Genomic DNA, 16,741 nt, shown 5'->3' with positions numbered 1-16,741 from the left:
TTCAAGGAGAGGGGACAGCAGATGCACAAATTCAGGAGTGAGAAAAAGCTAGGCACGCCCTTGGAGCAGGTGAGGCGCTTTTGGCTGACGCCCACGGAAGGGCGCAGGACAGAGGGGAGGGAGATGGAATGGGGAGGGAGGGTTCCTTCCCTGGTGAAAGGCCTGATATCCAAAGTAGAGAAATGGGGTTGTTTTCCTCGGATTTGTAGATACTTTCTCAACGACTAGGAAACACTGCCACCGTGTGGCTCTGGGTTGACACCGGCTCCAAGCTGTACAGGGCCAAATTTTCTGATATTGTGTAATCGTTAAACCAAAGAACACATCTCTTGATTCAAATAGCTCAAGTGAAGCAATGGTACTAATGTGGAAAGGATCCTTTTAAATCAAATTTTCCAAGAAATCAGTGCCGGGGTTCAATTCTCGGATTTCTTACCTTGTTTTAAAACTCCGGATCTAAGTCTTTGGCGGTTCTGATCCCAGGGATCCTTGCAGGTCAGTGAGGATCAAACTGGACCCCGGCCAGTGCCCCCACTGGGGTATAGTCTATATCAGTCCCAGGTCGGTTCTCCCTGTACCTTCTGCAGCTGGACAGATCCAAATTCAAACATTTCCACCATCTTTAAGCTGGGTGCTTTGGGGACAAGGCACCTAACCTCTCTACTCTCCAGTGACTTCATCTGTAAAAAAAAGGGCATGACACCTTCTTCAGTGGTTTCTTGTGGGCAGGTGGCATGGGTCGAGTGCCTGGCACATCACAGCTGCTCCTAACGAGGGAGTCCTCTTTCTCCGCTCCGCTCTTGAGGGCCTGCTATTGTTGAGCAAGGAACAACCACTCAGTGGAGGTCAGTGATTTGATGTACGAGAATTGCCTGGTCCCCCAGCAAAGTTCCCAGAGAACAAAAGTACTCATCGCGGCAGGCCTTGGGGGATCACTCCTATTTCCAAGTGTTGCCTAGGGGCCCTGGGTTTGCTGGGGATCGCAATCCACGCCTCTCCTCCGAGAGCGGCGGGCGGCAGGTGCGTGGGCTTGAGCCGGGCGGGGCCGCCTTCATTCTCGCCGCTCCCTCCGCGGGGGCTGGGGGGAGGGTGTGTGGATAATTCAATCCCGTGGGACTCAGCGTCTGGCCTCACCCGCGGCTCGGCCGATTGGCTGACGGTGTCAGCTCCCCCCCCCCGCCCTCCGCACCCCCGCGTCCCAGGTGAGCTCAGGCCCCCAGTGGTGATTTCTGTTTACCTAGAGAGCCGGTCCAGGTGGGGCTCCAACTCGGCGCTCGCTCCCCTCTGGGGCCCTGCCCGCGCAGGAAGCGGGGAGAACACCTGGCCGAGCTGCTCCTTGCCCTTCCCCTCCCCCCACCGCCCGGAGAGGTCGGGTAAGGGGGAAGGGGTGTGTGTGGGAGGGGGAGTCCCAGGCCCGGGGGATCCGGCTGTCACCCGGTCCCGGGAGCTCGCGCGGGCCCTGGGGATGTATCCCCAGGCCTAGCTCCCACTCCCTCCGCCCCGCCCTGCCGTGCTCCGGGTGACGTGCCCACCCTAGGCCAGCAGCCGGAACCTGGATCTCGGGGATGCCCAGGACCCTCGAGGAGGCACGGACGTGGTGTGTTCCCCCTTCCCCAGACGGCGATGACCCCCAAGCCGCCCGGACCCCCGGACGGGGGCTGGGGCTGGGTGGTGGCGGCCGCAGCCTTCGCGGTGAATGGGCTCTCCTACGGGCTGTTACGCTCCTTGGGCCTTGCCCTGCCTGACCTCGCGGAGCACTTTGACCGAAGCACTCAGGACACTGCGTGGGTCAGCGCCCTGGCCCTGGCGGTGCAGCAGGCAGCCAGTGAGGGGGGGACCCCAAGGTGGGAGGCGGGAACCGGGGTGGATTGGCGGAGTGTCTGTGTAGTGATGGAGGACCCACCTGATGATCAGACAACCTGGAAAAGGGCGCCCGAGTCCTAGAAAAGAGAGGGTCTTGAGGTCAAGGGGAGGAGCTATTAGGCTGGGGGAGAAGTTTTAGGCCTGGCAAGCCGCCAAGGAGAAGTGCTGGACCAAGTTTGGGGGCGCAGAGGCGTGTCTTCCGTTGACTCCGCCCCCTTCCAGGCCCAGTGGGCAGCGCCCTGAGCACCCGCTGGGGGGCGCGCCCAGTGGTGATGGTTGGGGGCGTCCTCACCTCGCTGGGCTTCGTCTTCTCGGCATTCGCCCGCAGTCTGCTGCACCTCTACCTTGGCCTGGGCGTCCTTGCTGGTGAGGGGAGAGGGATACCCGGGTCCTTAAGGGGTGATGTTGGCGAGGGGCGCTTCTTGCGGGCTGGAGGCCCAAGGGGCGGGGCCTCCTGCGAGGAGCAGGGCTGGGATCTCTGGGGGCGGGCATCCCAGGTCCCCGTCCTCACCCGGTCCTGTCCGTCCGCAGGCTCTGGCTGGGCCCTGGTGTTCGCCCCGGCCCTTGGGACCCTGTCCCGTTACTTCTCCCGCCGTCGAGTCTTGGCCGTGGGGCTGGCCCTCACGGGCAACGGGGCCTCCTCGCTGCTCCTGGCGCCCACCCTGCAGCTCCTCCTTGATACTTTCGGCTGGCGGGGCGCCCTGCTCCTCCTCGGCGCCATTACCCTCCACCTCGCCCCCTGTGGCGCCCTGCTGCGACCCCTGGTGCTCCCTGGCGACCCCCCGGCCCTACCCCGCGGGCCCTTAGCTGCCCTCGGCCTGGATCTCTTCGCGCGCCGGGCCTTCTTAGTTTTTGCTCTGGGCACAGCCCTGGTGGGGGGCGGGTACTTCGTCCCCTACGTGCACTTGGCTCCTCACGCTTTAGACAAGGGCCTGGGCGGGTATGGGGCAGCGCTGGTGGTGGCGGTGGCTGCGGTGGGGGATGCGGGCGCGCGGCTGATCAGCGGGTGGCTGGCGGACCAGGGCTGGGTGCCCCTCTCGCGGCTGCTGGCGGTGTTCGGGGCTCTGACCGGCCTGGGGCTGCTGGCCGTGGGACTGGTGCCCTTGGTGGGGAGCCGGGAGGGCTGCGGGGGCCCCCTGCTGGCGGCGGCTGGGGCCTACGGGCTCAGCGCCGGAAGTTACGCGCCCTTGGTTTTCGGTGTGCTCCCGGGGCTAGTGGGCGTCGGAGGTGTCGTCCAGGCCACCGGGCTGGTGATGATGCTGATGAGCCTTGGGGGGCTTCTGGGCCCTCCCCTCTCAGGTAAGGGCCTGAGCGAACACATCCGCCCGCAACCATCCTCTACCCCTGGACCCCAGGCCCCTAAATTCCTTTCCCCTTCCTCACAGGCTTCCTAAGGGACGAGACGGGAGATTTCACGGCCTCCTTCCTCACCTGCGGCTCTTTCATCCTCTCTGGCAGCTTCATCTACATGGGGCTGCCTGGGGCGCTGCCCTCCTGCCGCCCAGCCTCCCGGCCAGCCACCCCTCCCCCCGAGAGGGGCGAGCTGCTCCCCGCTCCTCAGGTTGCCCTGCTTTCCCCTGGAGGCCCTCAACCCACTCTGGACACTGCTTGTTGACCATTAGTTTGAGCCACTCCCCCAGTAAAGAATTTCTATCCAGTTTCCTGCAAGCTCCAACTGTTCGCCAATCTAAGAGGCTGAAAACATTCTTTCTCCGTAAGATAGTCAAGGGGGCGCCTGGGTGGCTCAATCAGTTAAGCCTCTGACTCTTGATGTTGGCTCAGGTCAGGATCTCAGGGTCCCCCTGGGCATGGAGCCTGGTTAAGATTCTCGCACGCTCTCTCTCTCTCTCTCTCCCTCTGCCCCTCTTCCACCGTCACTCTCCTTTTCTCTCTCTCAAAAAACAATAAAAACAAAACAGGTGAACTCTGAGAAGTTGCCTGCCTGTCAGCTTCAGTGTGTTGGGGGTGGGGGCTCAGGAGGGGGCCCCCCCGCCCCCCCCAGCCCCCCCCCAGCTAACTCTTCCCTGCATTTCAGGCTCCTTCCACTGGCCTGAGGGAAATGCTGGACCAGACTTCAGCTCTCACCTTTAGCTTTAGCTCCCCTTCCCGAGACACCCCCACCCTGTGTCCCCACTACTGTCTTCTAAGTCACAGGGGATAGTGGGCCAGACGGAGGGACTGTGGTCCAGACAGCAGAGTCCATGGTTAAAGTGGGTACCTCCCCTCCGCTTCCTAGCCACGAGCCCATTCAGCCAACCCAAGCATATGGGCCCCAGCTCTTTTGGAGATTCTGACGATTATCTAGTTTCCTTATATCTCAAAAGGGCATCCCCCTTTCCCCAACATCTGCCTGCAGAGAAGGAAGTTGGTAGACACTAGAGATCACATGTAAAACACATTAAGTCTCTTGGCCTTTGGTTTTCACAGCTGACTCACAGCTCAGGGGAGCAGGCTGGATCCTTTGGAAAAGGTTGTGGGAGCAAAGAAGAGATAAGAGTCCTCGACAAAATACCAGGGGTTGGCGCACGCAGCACAGGATCCGCCCCCCCACCCCAGGCCTGCCCTGGGGGGAGGCAGTTCAAGATGCTTAAGGCACTGTGGTTCTGTGGGCACCAGGACCGGCCAGGAGGAGAAGATCTGGAGCTGCCAAGCTCTAGCTCTCTGGGCCTGACAGCCCCTTTTTGCAGTTCAGTCCTCTCCCAGCCCTTCCTTGGTCAGAGAGACTTTGGTATCCGCTGCCTCTGTGACCAGGTCCCGGGGCTTGGAGGTGGAGGTGGAGGCCGAGGAGCAGAAGTAAGGCAGAGTGATGAGGATACCACTCCCTGCAAGGAGGAAGGCCCCAGCCACGACGAAAGAAACTGTGTAGTTGCCTGTCACATCCCGGAAGTAGCCTAAGTCCAAGAGAGAAGAAGAACACATGTGGGTGACCCAGTTCCTTAGCCCGATGAAGGGAACAATGTAACCCTTAGCCCATCGTCTCGGGAGAGTTTGAACTCACTAGGCAGGATTGGATAAGCTCGAGAACTCTGGCGTCCCCAAGGTTTCCACAGGTAATTTCCAGAGGGTAATTTCAACCGTGGCCCTCCGTCTACACTTTCAGTTAATAGTTAAGAGGAGAAAGTTAAGGGTCTGAAGGTTTTGGCATCTGGGCCGTGGAGAACTTTGACCCGACAGCTCAGACACCTGGGCTGGGGCCCAGTAGGCCAAGGCAAAGGCCAGACACCTGCAGGCTACATCTGGCTGAGTCCAGCCAGGTCCTCTGCACACCCAACCTGTAGATACCCTGCTAAGGGGTCCTCATAACTCCTCCGAGTCTTTCCACAGCCCCCATTTCCTTGCCCCACGGACCCACTTCGGGTCGGCTACGATTGGCCATGCAGGCTGTGTTCTGTGCCATTCCAGAGGGCAATATTCACGTACACTATAATGTAATTATTAGTCCCCTCCCCAAATTGCATGACATGGCAGCCGTGAACCCCCCCCCAGGAAACCCAATCCCCCTTACCTGACAGAGGAGCCCCCAGCAGCCCCCCGATGCTCTCGACCATCTGTACTAGGCCCAGGCCACAGTATATCCTTCCGGTCCCCACCAGTTCAGGCAACATGGAGAAGGCCACCGGGGTCAGGGCCCCTGATGTGAAGCCATAGGCCACGGCCAGAGCCATCAGGGCCGTGGGAGCGCGAGCCATGGGGAATAGGGACAGGGACACCCCAGTCAGGGTAGTCCAGAGCATCAGGAGTCGTGCCACAGGTCCTGGGACTGCATCTGCTAGCCACCCAGAAGCCACACGTCCCACGAGGTCAGAAACAGCCACGACCGAGAGTAGGAAGGCAGCAGACAGTGGGTCCCAATCCACGTCCTGGAGGTGGGCCATCAGGTGCACGTAGGGGATGAAGTAGCCGGTGTTGATCAGCGTGAGGGCAGCAGTGTAACGGAGGAAGGGGCCGTGATGCAGGAGGGAGGTGAGCTGGGTCCCAGGGCCTCCCATGACAGGGTCCTCCCTCAGGGACAGTGGACGCAGGAGAGCGCCGCAGGCTACCAGGTGGAGGGAGAGGGCAGACACCAGCAGCAGGGCCCCCCGCCAGGCATAGCGGCTGACCAGCCATTGGAAAAGTGGAGCAAAGGCGAAGGAAGAGAGGCCCACGCCGGTCAGTGCCAGGCCCGTGGCCAGGGACCGCCGTCGAGAGAAGTAACGGGACAGGCAAGCCATGGTTGGAGTGAAGGTCAAGGCCCAGCCAGAGCCTGTCAAAAAGGAAGAAATAGGGGTTGGGGGACTCTTAGGGCGCCCAGGGCACCTGGTAATCCCACCACCGCCCAGCCATAGAACGTGGCACAGGCCTTGTTTCGAGCTGTATGACCCTGTGTATTTTATCTCCTCTCCCAGCCTTGGTCTCCTCATCTGCAGGGCGAGGTTAGTAACAGACCTGATGGGACCGCAGAGGCTTAGAAATACTGTGTGTACAGTAACTAGGTCCGAACTTTGGAAGTTAGGCCCGGGCTGTACCACTTCTGGCCCTGCGATCTCCCTCTGCCAAGTTAAATAAGCTTCGAGAGCCTTTCTTCATCTGTCTATAAACCGGGTGATGGTATCTATTTCGAAGCCGCGGTGCCTGGCACAACTTCATGGGAATTCTTGCTTCGACGCTCCAGCCCCACCAGCCCTGGGCTTGCACATTCGGGCCTCGACATCTTTGAATTCCTCAATATCCCTGCACCACGTTGATCACTTTAGTCATCGCTCTTAAGACTTCCTTCCCTCCTGGGCACAGGTGCTAGCCAAAACTTTCCGTGGGCTCCTCCTTAAGCCTCCCGGAAGGGGCAGGAAGAAGGTGAAAGTCTCCCACCCTTGTCCAGGGCCTCACCTGAGAGCAGCCCAATACTGAGGTACAGGTGGGTCAACGAGGTAGCAAGGGAGGCGAGCAGCATCCCCGACGCAGCCAAGATGCCCCCGGCCATCACCACGGGCCTGGGCCCGTACTTCGTGCTCAGGGCGCTGCCCACAGGACCTGAGAGAGAGGAAGGCAGTCGTGCGAGAGATTCTCCGGCGCCTTTGGCCAGTATCCTCCCCAGCCCCGCCCTTTCCTCCCCAGCGTGCCCGCATATGCCCCTTCCCTTCCGAGGGAGGGTGGCGGGCCGCCGGACCCGGGCGCGGCACTCACTCCCAAACTGCTGCACCGCGATCCCTATGGAGGCGATCCAGGAGACCCGCGCCGCCTGCTCTTCAAACGCCGCCACCAGTTCCACGAAGAAGACGCCGAAGGAGCGGAGCACCCCGAACACCAGCGCCGACTGGAAGAACGCGGAGAGCACCACCATCCACCCCCAGCCCCCGTCGGGGGGCTCGGCCCTCTGCGCCATCGGCCCGCGCACAGGGCTGCAGCCACTCCGCGCAGCCCCGGCGGGAGCAGGGCGCGGGACCCTCCGCCTCCGCCCACCGAGCCGCCCCGCCGCGCGGCGGAGGGCAGACTGCTGTTGCAGGGGAACGCACCGACGAGGCCGGGAGGCCGGGACGCTGCGTGGGGCGCCTGTCCCCCGCCCGGCGACCTAGGTGGGGAGAGCGGGCGGCCTCCGCGCGAGGCGTTCCCGGGGGCGTGGCTCCGCGGGCAGCCCGCGGCGGGTCGAGGCCTGGGCGGGACGGGTCAGGGCGGGGCCCCGACGTTTAGCCTGGAGCCCGGAGGCGGCCCGGGGTTTGGGCCCCCGCCCTGCGACGCGCCAGTCTCGGTGTGGGTTATCCGTCTTATCACGGCAAGCGTCAGCTACCTGCCCATCCTGGCCGTCATCCCTGTCCACGGCTGGCGGGTGGGGAAGCGGGACTCCTGAGCCGGGGGTGGAGCCAGGAGGGCAGCGCGGGGCTTAGAGCTCGGTTCTCGACCGGGACAGTGAGTGGGGCGCATGCGTCAGGAGGGGACCGCAGGAGGCCGACTCGATGGGCCCCACGTGACGTAGGGACCTACCCGGAGACTGTTGCGTCTCCCGTCCACCTAACCGGCCAATCAGTCCAGATTCCCGCACCAAGACCCTCACGTAGGGAGTTCCTGGGGGTGGGTGGTGGGTAAACCGGTTCAGGAGAGGAAGACCCCCGCTTGCTGAATGAGGGGCCCAGTGGCAAGGTCAGGTCGTGGTGAGCGTAGGGGTTCTGCGCCGAGACTCAAAGGGAAATACCTGCCCTAGCGCCTGAGTACACTAGAATCCAGATGCCTGGATCCCGGAGGGGCTCAGGGGCCGAGGAAGAGACCAGGGGAACGGACTGTTGGACTGCTGGCGTCCGTGTCTGCAGTGGCGACTCAGTTCCTGTCGCTTCTGTCCTCACTAACAGGAAATCTACAAGTCACAGAGACCAAAAATAACTCGGGAGAGGAAGGGCGGCCGTGAGCGCACTCAGGGCCTCCCCAGCACCATCTACCCCCCCCTTCCTCGGTGGGGCTTGAATCCTTTTCCTCCACCCTCTGGTTTTACTATTTCCTAATAGCAGGTTTTGATCTCCTGATGGGGTTGACGAAAGAGCCGAGCTCTTATCACCCAGCGGTCAGCCCCTCCTTTCCAACCAGTATCCAGTCTCTCCACCTTATATAACACTAATGGCTTGGCTTTCTGTTTCTTCATTAAAATTCCTGCTCCCCAGGACCCTGACCTTGCAACTTGGGCTCAAGGGCTCATACCCAGACAATTGACAAGTGGGGGGTGGGGCAGGGAGGAAGCTGTTTTTTGTTTGTTTGTTTGTTTGTTTGTTTAGAGAGATAGTGCACCTATGAGCGCCAGGTCGGTTGGGGGGGGGGTTGGGGGCAGATAGAGTCTTAAGCAGGCTCCTTGCTGAGTGTGGAGTCTGACACGGGTCTTGATCTCAAGACCCTGAGATCATGACCTGAGCTGAAATGAAGAGTCCAAGGCTTAACAAGCGGAGCCACCCAGGTGCCCCGGGGCTGTGTAATTGTAAAAATGCATATTGACCCCTATAATTTTATATGTGGGAAATAAAAATAATCATACCCCCCAAACTTCATTTTGTTAAGTGGAATCAAAACTTTGGCTGATGGGAAATATGCCAAGACGTGGCAATTGATGTGGCTGTATACAGGATCACTAAGACATTGAATCTCTCAGTTGGTTTTCCTAACTGTGAATTGGGGATAATAATACCTACTTTTGAGGGTTGTCAGGGGAATCGAATTAGAAGCGCTGTGCACAAGAATGCTCAGTTTAAGGGTGCCTGGGTGGCTCAGTCGTTAAGCGTCTGCCTTTGGCTCAGGTCGTGATTCCAGGGTCCTGGTGTCGAGCCCCACATCGAGCCACATCGAGCCACATCGGCTCCCTGCTCCATAGGAAGCCTGCTTCTTCCTCTCCCACTCCTCCTGCTTGTGTTCCCTCTCTTACTGTGTCTCTCTCTGTCAAATAAATAAATAAAATGTTAAAAAAAAAAAAAAAAGAATGCTTAGTTTAGGACCTGACAGGTGCCCAGGGATAAGTAATATTAGCTGGTCTCATTTTCGGCAGGGCATAAGCTGTAGCAGTGGGAGGGGAGGGAAGTTTTAGTTTAAGTTCTTTGTTTCTTGTTTTACTTAGAAATATTTCTAATCTAGGTCATAAGTTTTAAGATGGAGAAACACAACCACAAACTGTAAATGTAGGCAGGAACTGCAGGCTACATTAATGGCCTTATTTCACAGATGAGGAATTTAAGTCCAAAAGGGAGGTAACTGAACAGAATTGTGACCCTCTGCCCGTGGCAGAACAGAGCTGCACACCCAGGACACACACAGGACAGGGAAAGGGTGGGAGAAGCATGCCCTGGGCACTGGATAGATTCTAAGGCACCATTGCTGGGGGAGGGGTGGAGTTGGCCTGTTGGCTCTAACCACATGCTTCACCTTCTCACTGCCACCTGCACGCCCTACTATCCTCAGGGGACCCAAGTCCTATCCATTTTCCTTGGTGGTGGTAGTGGTGGTGGTGGTAGGGGGTGTCCCAAGCATTAAGATCCCCAGCACAGATGCATCCCCCAGCCTCTTGGTATTATCAGTGGCCTCCTGGTTTCTCCCTGCTGCCTCCGCTCCTCGGGCAGGAAGTGACTTCAGAGCAGCAGGATGCAGGTGGCTCCGGACAAACTTCATGAAGTCACAGGTTCCTACACAATGAGCAGGAAGGCAAGGGCAGGGAAGGGGAGAACAAGCGCCATTTAAAGTGTCTGATGGGATGGGGCGGTCGAATGGGCACAGAATACAAGATAGAATCTAGGAGGAACGAACCCTCATTCTTCCCGTCCCCCCCCCCCCGTTTCACCCTGTTCCCAGATCCTCCCAGCAAGAACCCTGGACACAGCAGGCAGCACAGAGAGGCTTCTTTATTCCAAGATTCTGATCTTGCAAGATCTAACATTGCCACCCCTAGGTGCCCTTCACCTGCCCATCCAACTGGCAAAAAAAAAAAAAAAAAAAAAAATCATGGTTCCTTCTCATATCTCTTCTGCTTTCTCTCCCTACTTCAGTTCTGCAGTGGGGAGGAAGAGGGAATGATAAAAGTTGCTTTCTCACCTGTCCTCAAGCGGCAGCAATTAGTCCTGACCTATCTTGAGGAAGCCCCACCCCACAAATTCAAAGTGCTCCTCACCCTCCACCCATACCCCACAATCAAACAGCTCCCAAGGCAGCAGGCGAAGGACTGTAAGTCAAGGCTTCAGAGTATCATCTCACATTCCAGACATCCCATCTAGTTAAGAGGCAACCCCATTCCCAACTTTCTACCTACTCGGCCTACAACAGGGACTGTGCCCCTCAACCAACCTCTTAATCCTACCCAGACACTTGGTCAACTAGAAGGACCATCAGTCAATTACTCTTTTAAATCTTCGAAATCCCTAATCCCAACAGTAATCCCAATCATAATCCCAAACTACAGCAAATCCAGAATGGAACTCAGCCCCTTTTCTCTCCCTGTGGAAGGTTCTAGTGCATTCACCGGTTCCAGACAGGAATGCAGTGACAGGAAGCCCAGGTCACAGACCTAGCTTTTCTAAGGTAAGAAAGTTACCAAGCACCTGTGACTTCTAGAGGCAAAGAAGTTTCTGGAATCTGGACACTTGCCAGAAGATGTCCGAAAACCCGCTAAAGGAAGAAGGGGCTTGTCTCAGGTAGAGAGAACCCCAAGAAACATTGGAACCCAGACACCTCTACAGGTAAGGACTGGTTATGACTCTTTATCGCTTAGTCAGGATAGAGTTTAATAACTCTCCCACAGGTCATAGCATTCATAGAGTCTGGGCAGAATCAGAAAAGGTTGCATCATCTCTGATAAGGAAGGGATCAACCCAGTGCTGAGAACAGGCCCCAGTGGGAGGATTCTGGGCTCAACTAAAGCCCAACTCATGACAGATCAACACAGTGGAGCCCAACCTAGGTGACCAGACCCATGGGCCAGTGAGGGCCATAAGAGAAAGCCTCTCCAATCATCCCTCAAGTTCCAAGACTGCCAAAGCCCCCACATCCATGGCTCCCAGGAAGCACTTCTTACTTCCATTTCCGGCTCACCAAAAAAAAAAGGTCCTTCAAGTCTTGGAACCAGAGCAGAGTCCATAGGCAGTTCTAGCCTGCTAGAGAACCTACAATATCCAGAATACCAAAGAGGGTTCCTGACACAATTCCACAACCCCACATGTCCCCAGAGCTGCCCTAGAACAAATAAGGTTCCAGACCTAGGATTGGGAGGGACAGGACACAGAGAGACCCTTTCTCCACTTTCAATGAACGGACAAGCAAACAGATAGGAGAAACAACAACTCTAAAGATGGAAGTTATGACAAGAATAAACATAAAACAGTCAAGCCGAAGGAGACAGCTAAGTGCTCATCTCTGCCCGCAGAGCTGACCCCACACACTATGCTTCGGGCCACGTTTGATCACACTTGTGCACGTGGGAAATGCGGTAGAATGAAGGCCCTGGTGCTACCCACAGGCCTCAATAAATTATATTTACAGAGAAACCAAATGAGAGGGGAGCTGCAGGTGGAGGGCCATTCCCTCCAGTCTCCCCCCGCAGCTCCCAGCTGGCTGTCTCCTCAGAAACAATTTGGATTGTGGGGAAGAGGTTTTGACCAGCAAAACAGAGGCAGATCAAGCGGAGATCTGCCACCCCTGCTCTCCCCAGCGAGAATTTAAGGTGGTGGCAGTTGCTGACACCGGAGGGGCCTCGCACGCTCCCCATGCCCAAGCCCGACAGGGAAGCCAAGGCGTGAGCCCGCAGCTGTCCCGGCTTCCGGGAAGCGAGTGGGATCTGGGCGCGGCGCCCAGCTAGGGCCCCCCCAAAATGTGGTAGTGCACTTTGGTGTTGGTAGCAGCTCCGTGCTTCTGGCGCAGATGCAGGCGTAGTTGACTCTTGTGCCGGAAATGCAGGCCGCAGGGGTCGCACTGTGGGAGGACAGCGGGTCAGCTCCCGCCCCCTCCACAGCCACCCCCGGCTCTCCGCGGAAGAGAAGCTCTCGGGTCCTCGCGTCTCCCCCGATGCTCGGCAGAGGTCGCGGAGCTAGGCCCCGCCCCCTTCATCCCTAGCTCCTCCTCCGGAGGACGGTGCACGCGCTTCCCGGCCCCCGGCCCCGCCCCTTATCTCCCAGGGCTCCGCCCACTTCGGAGAGCTCCGGGGGGCCCCCCCCCGGCCCGCTCCTCTCCGAGCCCCGCCCCTAGGTAAACGCCAGGCCGGGGCGGGTACTCACGTGGTACGGCTTCTCCCCGGTGTGGATGCGAACGTGGCTCTTGAGGGTCTGTAGGTGGCGGAAGCGAGTGCCGCAGGTGGGGCAAGGATAGGGCTTCTCCCCGGTGTGGATCAGCACGTGCGCGCGCAGATGCGCTACCTGGGAGGCCGGGGGGGGACCTCAGAGCGCGCGTCTAGGAGGCACCGAACCCTCCCCGACGGCCCGCCCCGCCCTCCGGCAAATTTGCCTTGGAGCCGTCTGGGGGACGCGCTCGGTACCTGCACGAAGCGCGAGCCGCACGTCTCACACTTGTAGGGCTTCTCTCCCGAATGGATGCGGCTGTGCGTTTTCAGGTTGGCCGGCCGGTTAAAGCGGGCTCCGCAGATGGAACAGTGGTAGGGCTTCTCCCCTGGAGGCAGGGAGGCCGGGAGGTCAGGGACTTCGTCCTAGGACGCCCGCTGGCACGAAGGCCAGGGCCCTCTCCCCCCTTACCTGTGTGCACCGTGCGGTGACTGGCCAGGTTGCCTTTGTAGCGGAAGGCAGACCGGCAGAGCTGACATTTGTAGGGCTTGTCCTCATCCCCAGGAGCCAAGGGGTCCAGCCCCGACGAGCACCCAGCCACCGCCTCACAGTTCTGGCAGCTGAAAAATTCACTTCCTGGGAGGGGGGGTGGGTAATGACAATTCCAGTGAATCCTCAAACCGCACTGGTAGCGGGTTTTCCTTTTCCCCAATTTACTGTTAAGGCTCTGGAGCTCATTTGACTTACTCAAGGTCACATGGTTAGTAAGAGGACAAGCCAAGATCTGACTTCATGTCTGTCTGACTTCAGAATACTCTCTTAATCTCTTCAATAGTGGTGGTGGTAGGTGGAGGCCCCAATTACTGGGTGAAGTTTCTGTTTCTCTCTCCTCTCTTGGACCACTGCTCGGCTCGACAGCTTGCCGGAGAGGCCCTGCCCAGCCCTGGGCCCACCACTCAGCCCTGATGGGAACAGGCCAGAAGTTCCCAAACTTTGCTGCTCATTGGAAGCTTTAAAAAAATACTGATTCCTAGCTCCCACTTCCAGACTTTCTGATCTATGGGGTGTGACCTGGGCAATGGGAGTTTTAAAAGCTCCCTAGGTGATTCCAATTTGCAGGAATTGGGGCAGGCCTTTCCTTTTGGTCCAAACTGGCCTTGAGCAGCCCGGGGAGAAAATCAAGGGAGGAGGTAAAAGGAAGGGCTCTTACCTGGTGGTGGGCAAGCCCGCCCAGAGTGTGATCCAGTGGTCTCTTGAGCCAGGGCTGTGAGGAGATGGGGGGTATTGACTGGAGCCCCACATTTGAACTGTCCCGTGACAGCAGGTGGAGAGAGCCTAGGCAGGTGGCAAGCCCAGAGAAAAGGATTAGGAGAGATTTTATGGAGGGGTTCTCGCCTACCCTCTGGTGGTGAGCCAATACTGACCAATACTGACCAATGAGCCATACCCAATTGTGCTGCCAAAGTCCCACCCCCTCACTCCCTGCTCCTGACCACCCAGGTGCCATGGCTCTGCCTCCTAGCTGAGGCTGGCCTCCGCAAATTCTTGAGGGTCCAGGGTCTGTACCTGTTCTGGGGACCAGGAATGGGTCCTTCTTCACTGCCGCTGCCGCCGCTGCTGGAAGCCTCATCTCCGCTGGGGAGCCTGGCTTGGGGACAAAGTTGACCAGAACTCCTCTCCCCGGCCAGGCTCCCTGCTTGGGAGGCCTGAGAGTTTAGCACGATGAACTTGTACTTTTTCCAGTTGCAGGCCTTGGGGTCTGGGCTGCCTGGGCTGGGGGGGCCTTGACTGCAGCTGCGAGACTCGGTAGGTGGGTCTGGATGCCCTTCGGAGCGCCTGGGGCTGCCTGGTGGGGGGGCCGTTGGGGGCGTGGGGGGTTCTGCCTCCAAAGGCCGGAGGGAGATGCCCAGAGGTTCGTAGCTGGGAAAAGTGCGAGGGGGATGTTAGTGCTCTTTCCTAACCTTGGCCTCCACCCTTGACACCTGGGATGCCGCCTCACCCAACGGAGGACACCGAGCTGGGGCTCCCTCACCTGGCCTGGATGAAGCGGTGGCATGCCTGGACCACGTGTTCCATCTGCAAGTATGTGGCGGCTGCGAGGACAGCCGGTGCAGTGGCGGGAGAGAGGCGTAGGCGTGAAGTGTACATGAAATCCAGGAGAGGAGCGAAGCCCCCCGCTTCGGGGCCCCCGGGCAGGGAGAGCACGTCCACCCCCACGCCTGCGCGGCCTCGGAAAATTGAATAGAAGAAGCCACTGGAGAGAGGGCAGAGAGGCTACATTAGGACCTGGGGAGCCCACGGAGGACACGCCACACTGTGGAAAGCCCCACGTCCTCCCCATTATCCCCTCAATTCCCCGACGCTCCACGCTCAGCCTCCTGCTTCTGGAAGGCTTGGCCTCGGATCCCCTCCCAAAGACCCTAGGACACCACCCGTTTCCCATTTGGTCCCGCCCCACCCCCCTGAGTCACTCCCCGAACCTGCAGGCGATAAGAACCGCCTTGTGTGCTCGAAGGGGTTGCCCGCCAACCAGCAGCGTGACGTCAGTGAGGATCCCGCGCAGGCGCAGCTCATTCAGGTTGCCGAGCACGTCGGAGGAGTGGCGAGTGAACTCGCGGACGTAGCCCAGCGCGCCCTCGGGGGTGGCGGTGGAACCCATCGCGACCCAGGCCTGCCGGTGCCCAGGAAAGGGCTCAGGGACCCAGGCGGTGCTCAGACGCCTTCCCTCCGCGGTTCGCCCCCTCTGCTGACGTGCAGCCAGGGCCGAGCCCCCCGCCCGGCTCGCGCAGCCTCGCGTGATCCATCTAGTTCTTTCCGCCCCCAGCTCATCGGCGCTCGCTTGCCCCCCTAGACTCCACAGTGCTTGCGCGAGGTGGATAACCCCCACGCCGCGGCGTCGACGGCCAGCGTGGGGGATCCGGCCCGCAGCGCCCTCGGGTCGACTGCTCGTGCGCGTGCAGCACCCCGCTCCCCTCGGCTTCACCGCGCGCCTGAATCTCGGGGGTCCGACCTGCCCGGGCACCCCAGACGGCCTGCGGTCCACACCCCTCCAAATCCCAGCCCAGGCTCCCTTTCCGAACCACGGAATTCCACTACTGTCTAATCCCGGACTCCTAGTTTAGCCCAAGTAGTGGGCCTCGGTCTTCCTACCATCGGCAACCCTTTTCTGGGACCCAGGAGTCTGGCTCCCTCGGTCTGTCGTTCTTACCCCCGTCCTGCAGGGGCTGCGGCTTCTCTTCTCAGGGGGGCGGGGTCTCTCTCCCCTCTTGGACTCGGCTCCTTTATCTGGCCGGGATGGCGGGGGCGGGGGTGGAGGTGGGGTGAACGCCTGGGTCTGTATCCTTCCTTCCTCCCGCGCTCTCCAGATGGCGAGCCCGGGGCGGGGTCTCCGGCTCGAGGGCGGGACCTCAGAAACCCCGGGGTGGTCGTAACATAAGGGGTCTTGGGCCACTGGAAGTGGAATCGGGGATGGGACACTGGAATTGGGGAGGAGGTTGGGGATATCGAGACTGGAAATATGGGAGACCCGGGTCGTCGAGGGGCCTGGGGCAGCGAAAATCAGCGTGCTGGCTTTTGGAAGGCGGGTGCCTGTTAACTGGAGAGTGGATACAGCAAAACTCCCCCTTCCAACGTCCGATAGCAAGGGAGATAGAGGGGAGCCCAGCGGGGCACCAGGTTTGGGGAGGCCACGGTGGACTCGCGTGGGGTCTCAGCAGCGGGAGGGCGCGGTGTGAATGACAGGCTCCTCTAGCAGGGCCTACAAAAGGGGGGGCTCTGATCGGGCGGGGCGGGGAGGGGACGGATATGATTTCTAGTTCGTTTCCTTCCATTGTCCCGCGACCGGACGGCTCCGCCAGCTGCTTCCCCTCGAGGAGGTGGGGAAAGCCCCGGGTGGGGGCCGAAAGGCGCTCCGGAGACCTGGGCGTCCGGACTCTCGCTCCCGACTCTCTTCTGAATCCTTTTAGGGATCCAGAGAGACAGACTCCCGCCCAAAGCCCGCTCGCCCTCCCCCAATCCCAGCTCACTAGGGCCTCGGGCACCCGCCCGTCGGCTACGCTTGGAGGCTGGCGGGACGCCGGGGTCCAGCGCGGCAAGTAGGCAAAACCCGGCAATGTTTGACTCCTTCCACGAGGGGGCGGACGAGCACTAGCCTCGCCTCGCAGTCTCCACCCGGCTGG

At 59.6% G+C, this 16,741-nt stretch overlaps 3 protein-coding genes across 6 annotated transcripts; 1 reads left to right on the top strand and 2 right to left on the bottom strand.

Moving 5' to 3' along the window:
- Positions 1–1,593: 1,593 nt before the first annotated feature.
- SLC16A11 (solute carrier family 16 member 11) lies at positions 1,594–3,624 on the top strand. Of its 2 annotated transcripts, XM_025863902.2 has the most exons (4): positions 1,600–1,825; positions 2,086–2,229; positions 2,395–3,162; positions 3,249–3,624. In XM_025863902.2, exons 1-4 carry the CDS (start codon positions 1,624–1,626, stop codon positions 3,476–3,478), a joined length of 1,344 nt encoding a protein of 447 aa, XP_025719687.2. In that variant the 5' UTR covers positions 1,600–1,623; the 3' UTR covers positions 3,479–3,624. The 2 variants fall into 2 exon arrangements, with proteins under 2 accessions (XP_073737697.1, XP_025719687.2); XM_073881596.1 differs by having other exon boundaries at positions 1,594–1,825; positions 2,086–3,162.
- A 621-nt stretch (positions 3,625–4,245) lies between these two features.
- On the bottom strand, positions 4,246–7,782 carry SLC16A13 (solute carrier family 16 member 13). Of its 2 annotated transcripts, XM_073881598.1 has the most exons (5): positions 7,625–7,782; positions 7,024–7,153; positions 6,727–6,870; positions 5,369–6,106; positions 4,246–4,754 (listed from the first exon to the last, which is right to left on the bottom strand). In XM_073881598.1, the coding sequence occupies exons 3-5, from the start codon at positions 6,818–6,820 to the stop codon at positions 4,552–4,554; spliced, it is 1,035 nt and encodes a 344-aa protein (XP_073737699.1). In that variant the 5' UTR covers positions 6,821–6,870; positions 7,024–7,153; positions 7,625–7,782; the 3' UTR covers positions 4,246–4,551. The 2 variants fall into 2 exon arrangements, with proteins under 2 accessions (XP_073737699.1, XP_025720052.1); XM_025864267.2 differs by lacking the exon at positions 7,625–7,782 and having other exon boundaries at positions 7,024–7,599.
- Positions 7,783–10,188: 2,406 nt separating this feature from the next.
- Positions 10,189–16,011, bottom strand: BCL6B (BCL6B transcription repressor). Of its 2 annotated transcripts, none has more exons than XM_025864166.2 (9): positions 15,772–16,011; positions 15,044–15,234; positions 14,596–14,817; positions 14,130–14,483; positions 13,774–13,898; positions 13,035–13,199; positions 12,821–12,951; positions 12,564–12,701; positions 10,189–12,261 (listed from the first exon to the last, which is right to left on the bottom strand). In XM_025864166.2, the coding sequence occupies exons 2-9, from the start codon at positions 15,220–15,222 to the stop codon at positions 12,145–12,147; spliced, it is 1,431 nt and encodes a 476-aa protein (XP_025719951.1). In that variant the 5' UTR covers positions 15,223–15,234; positions 15,772–16,011; the 3' UTR covers positions 10,189–12,144. The 2 variants fall into 2 exon arrangements, with proteins under 2 accessions (XP_025719951.1, XP_073737698.1); XM_073881597.1 differs by having other exon boundaries at positions 15,714–15,803.
- Positions 16,012–16,741: the final 730 nt, after the last annotated feature.

This window comes from Callorhinus ursinus, unplaced genomic scaffold (genome assembly GCF_003265705.2).
Source record: "Callorhinus ursinus isolate GAN/ISIS: 27379988/994484 unplaced genomic scaffold, GSC_fseal_2.0 scaffold43, whole genome shotgun sequence".
Classification (NCBI taxonomy): domain Eukaryota; kingdom Metazoa; phylum Chordata; class Mammalia; order Carnivora; family Otariidae; genus Callorhinus; species Callorhinus ursinus.
Note: the sequence above shows the minus strand (reverse complement) of the source record. Positions and strands in the feature narration are given on the sequence as shown.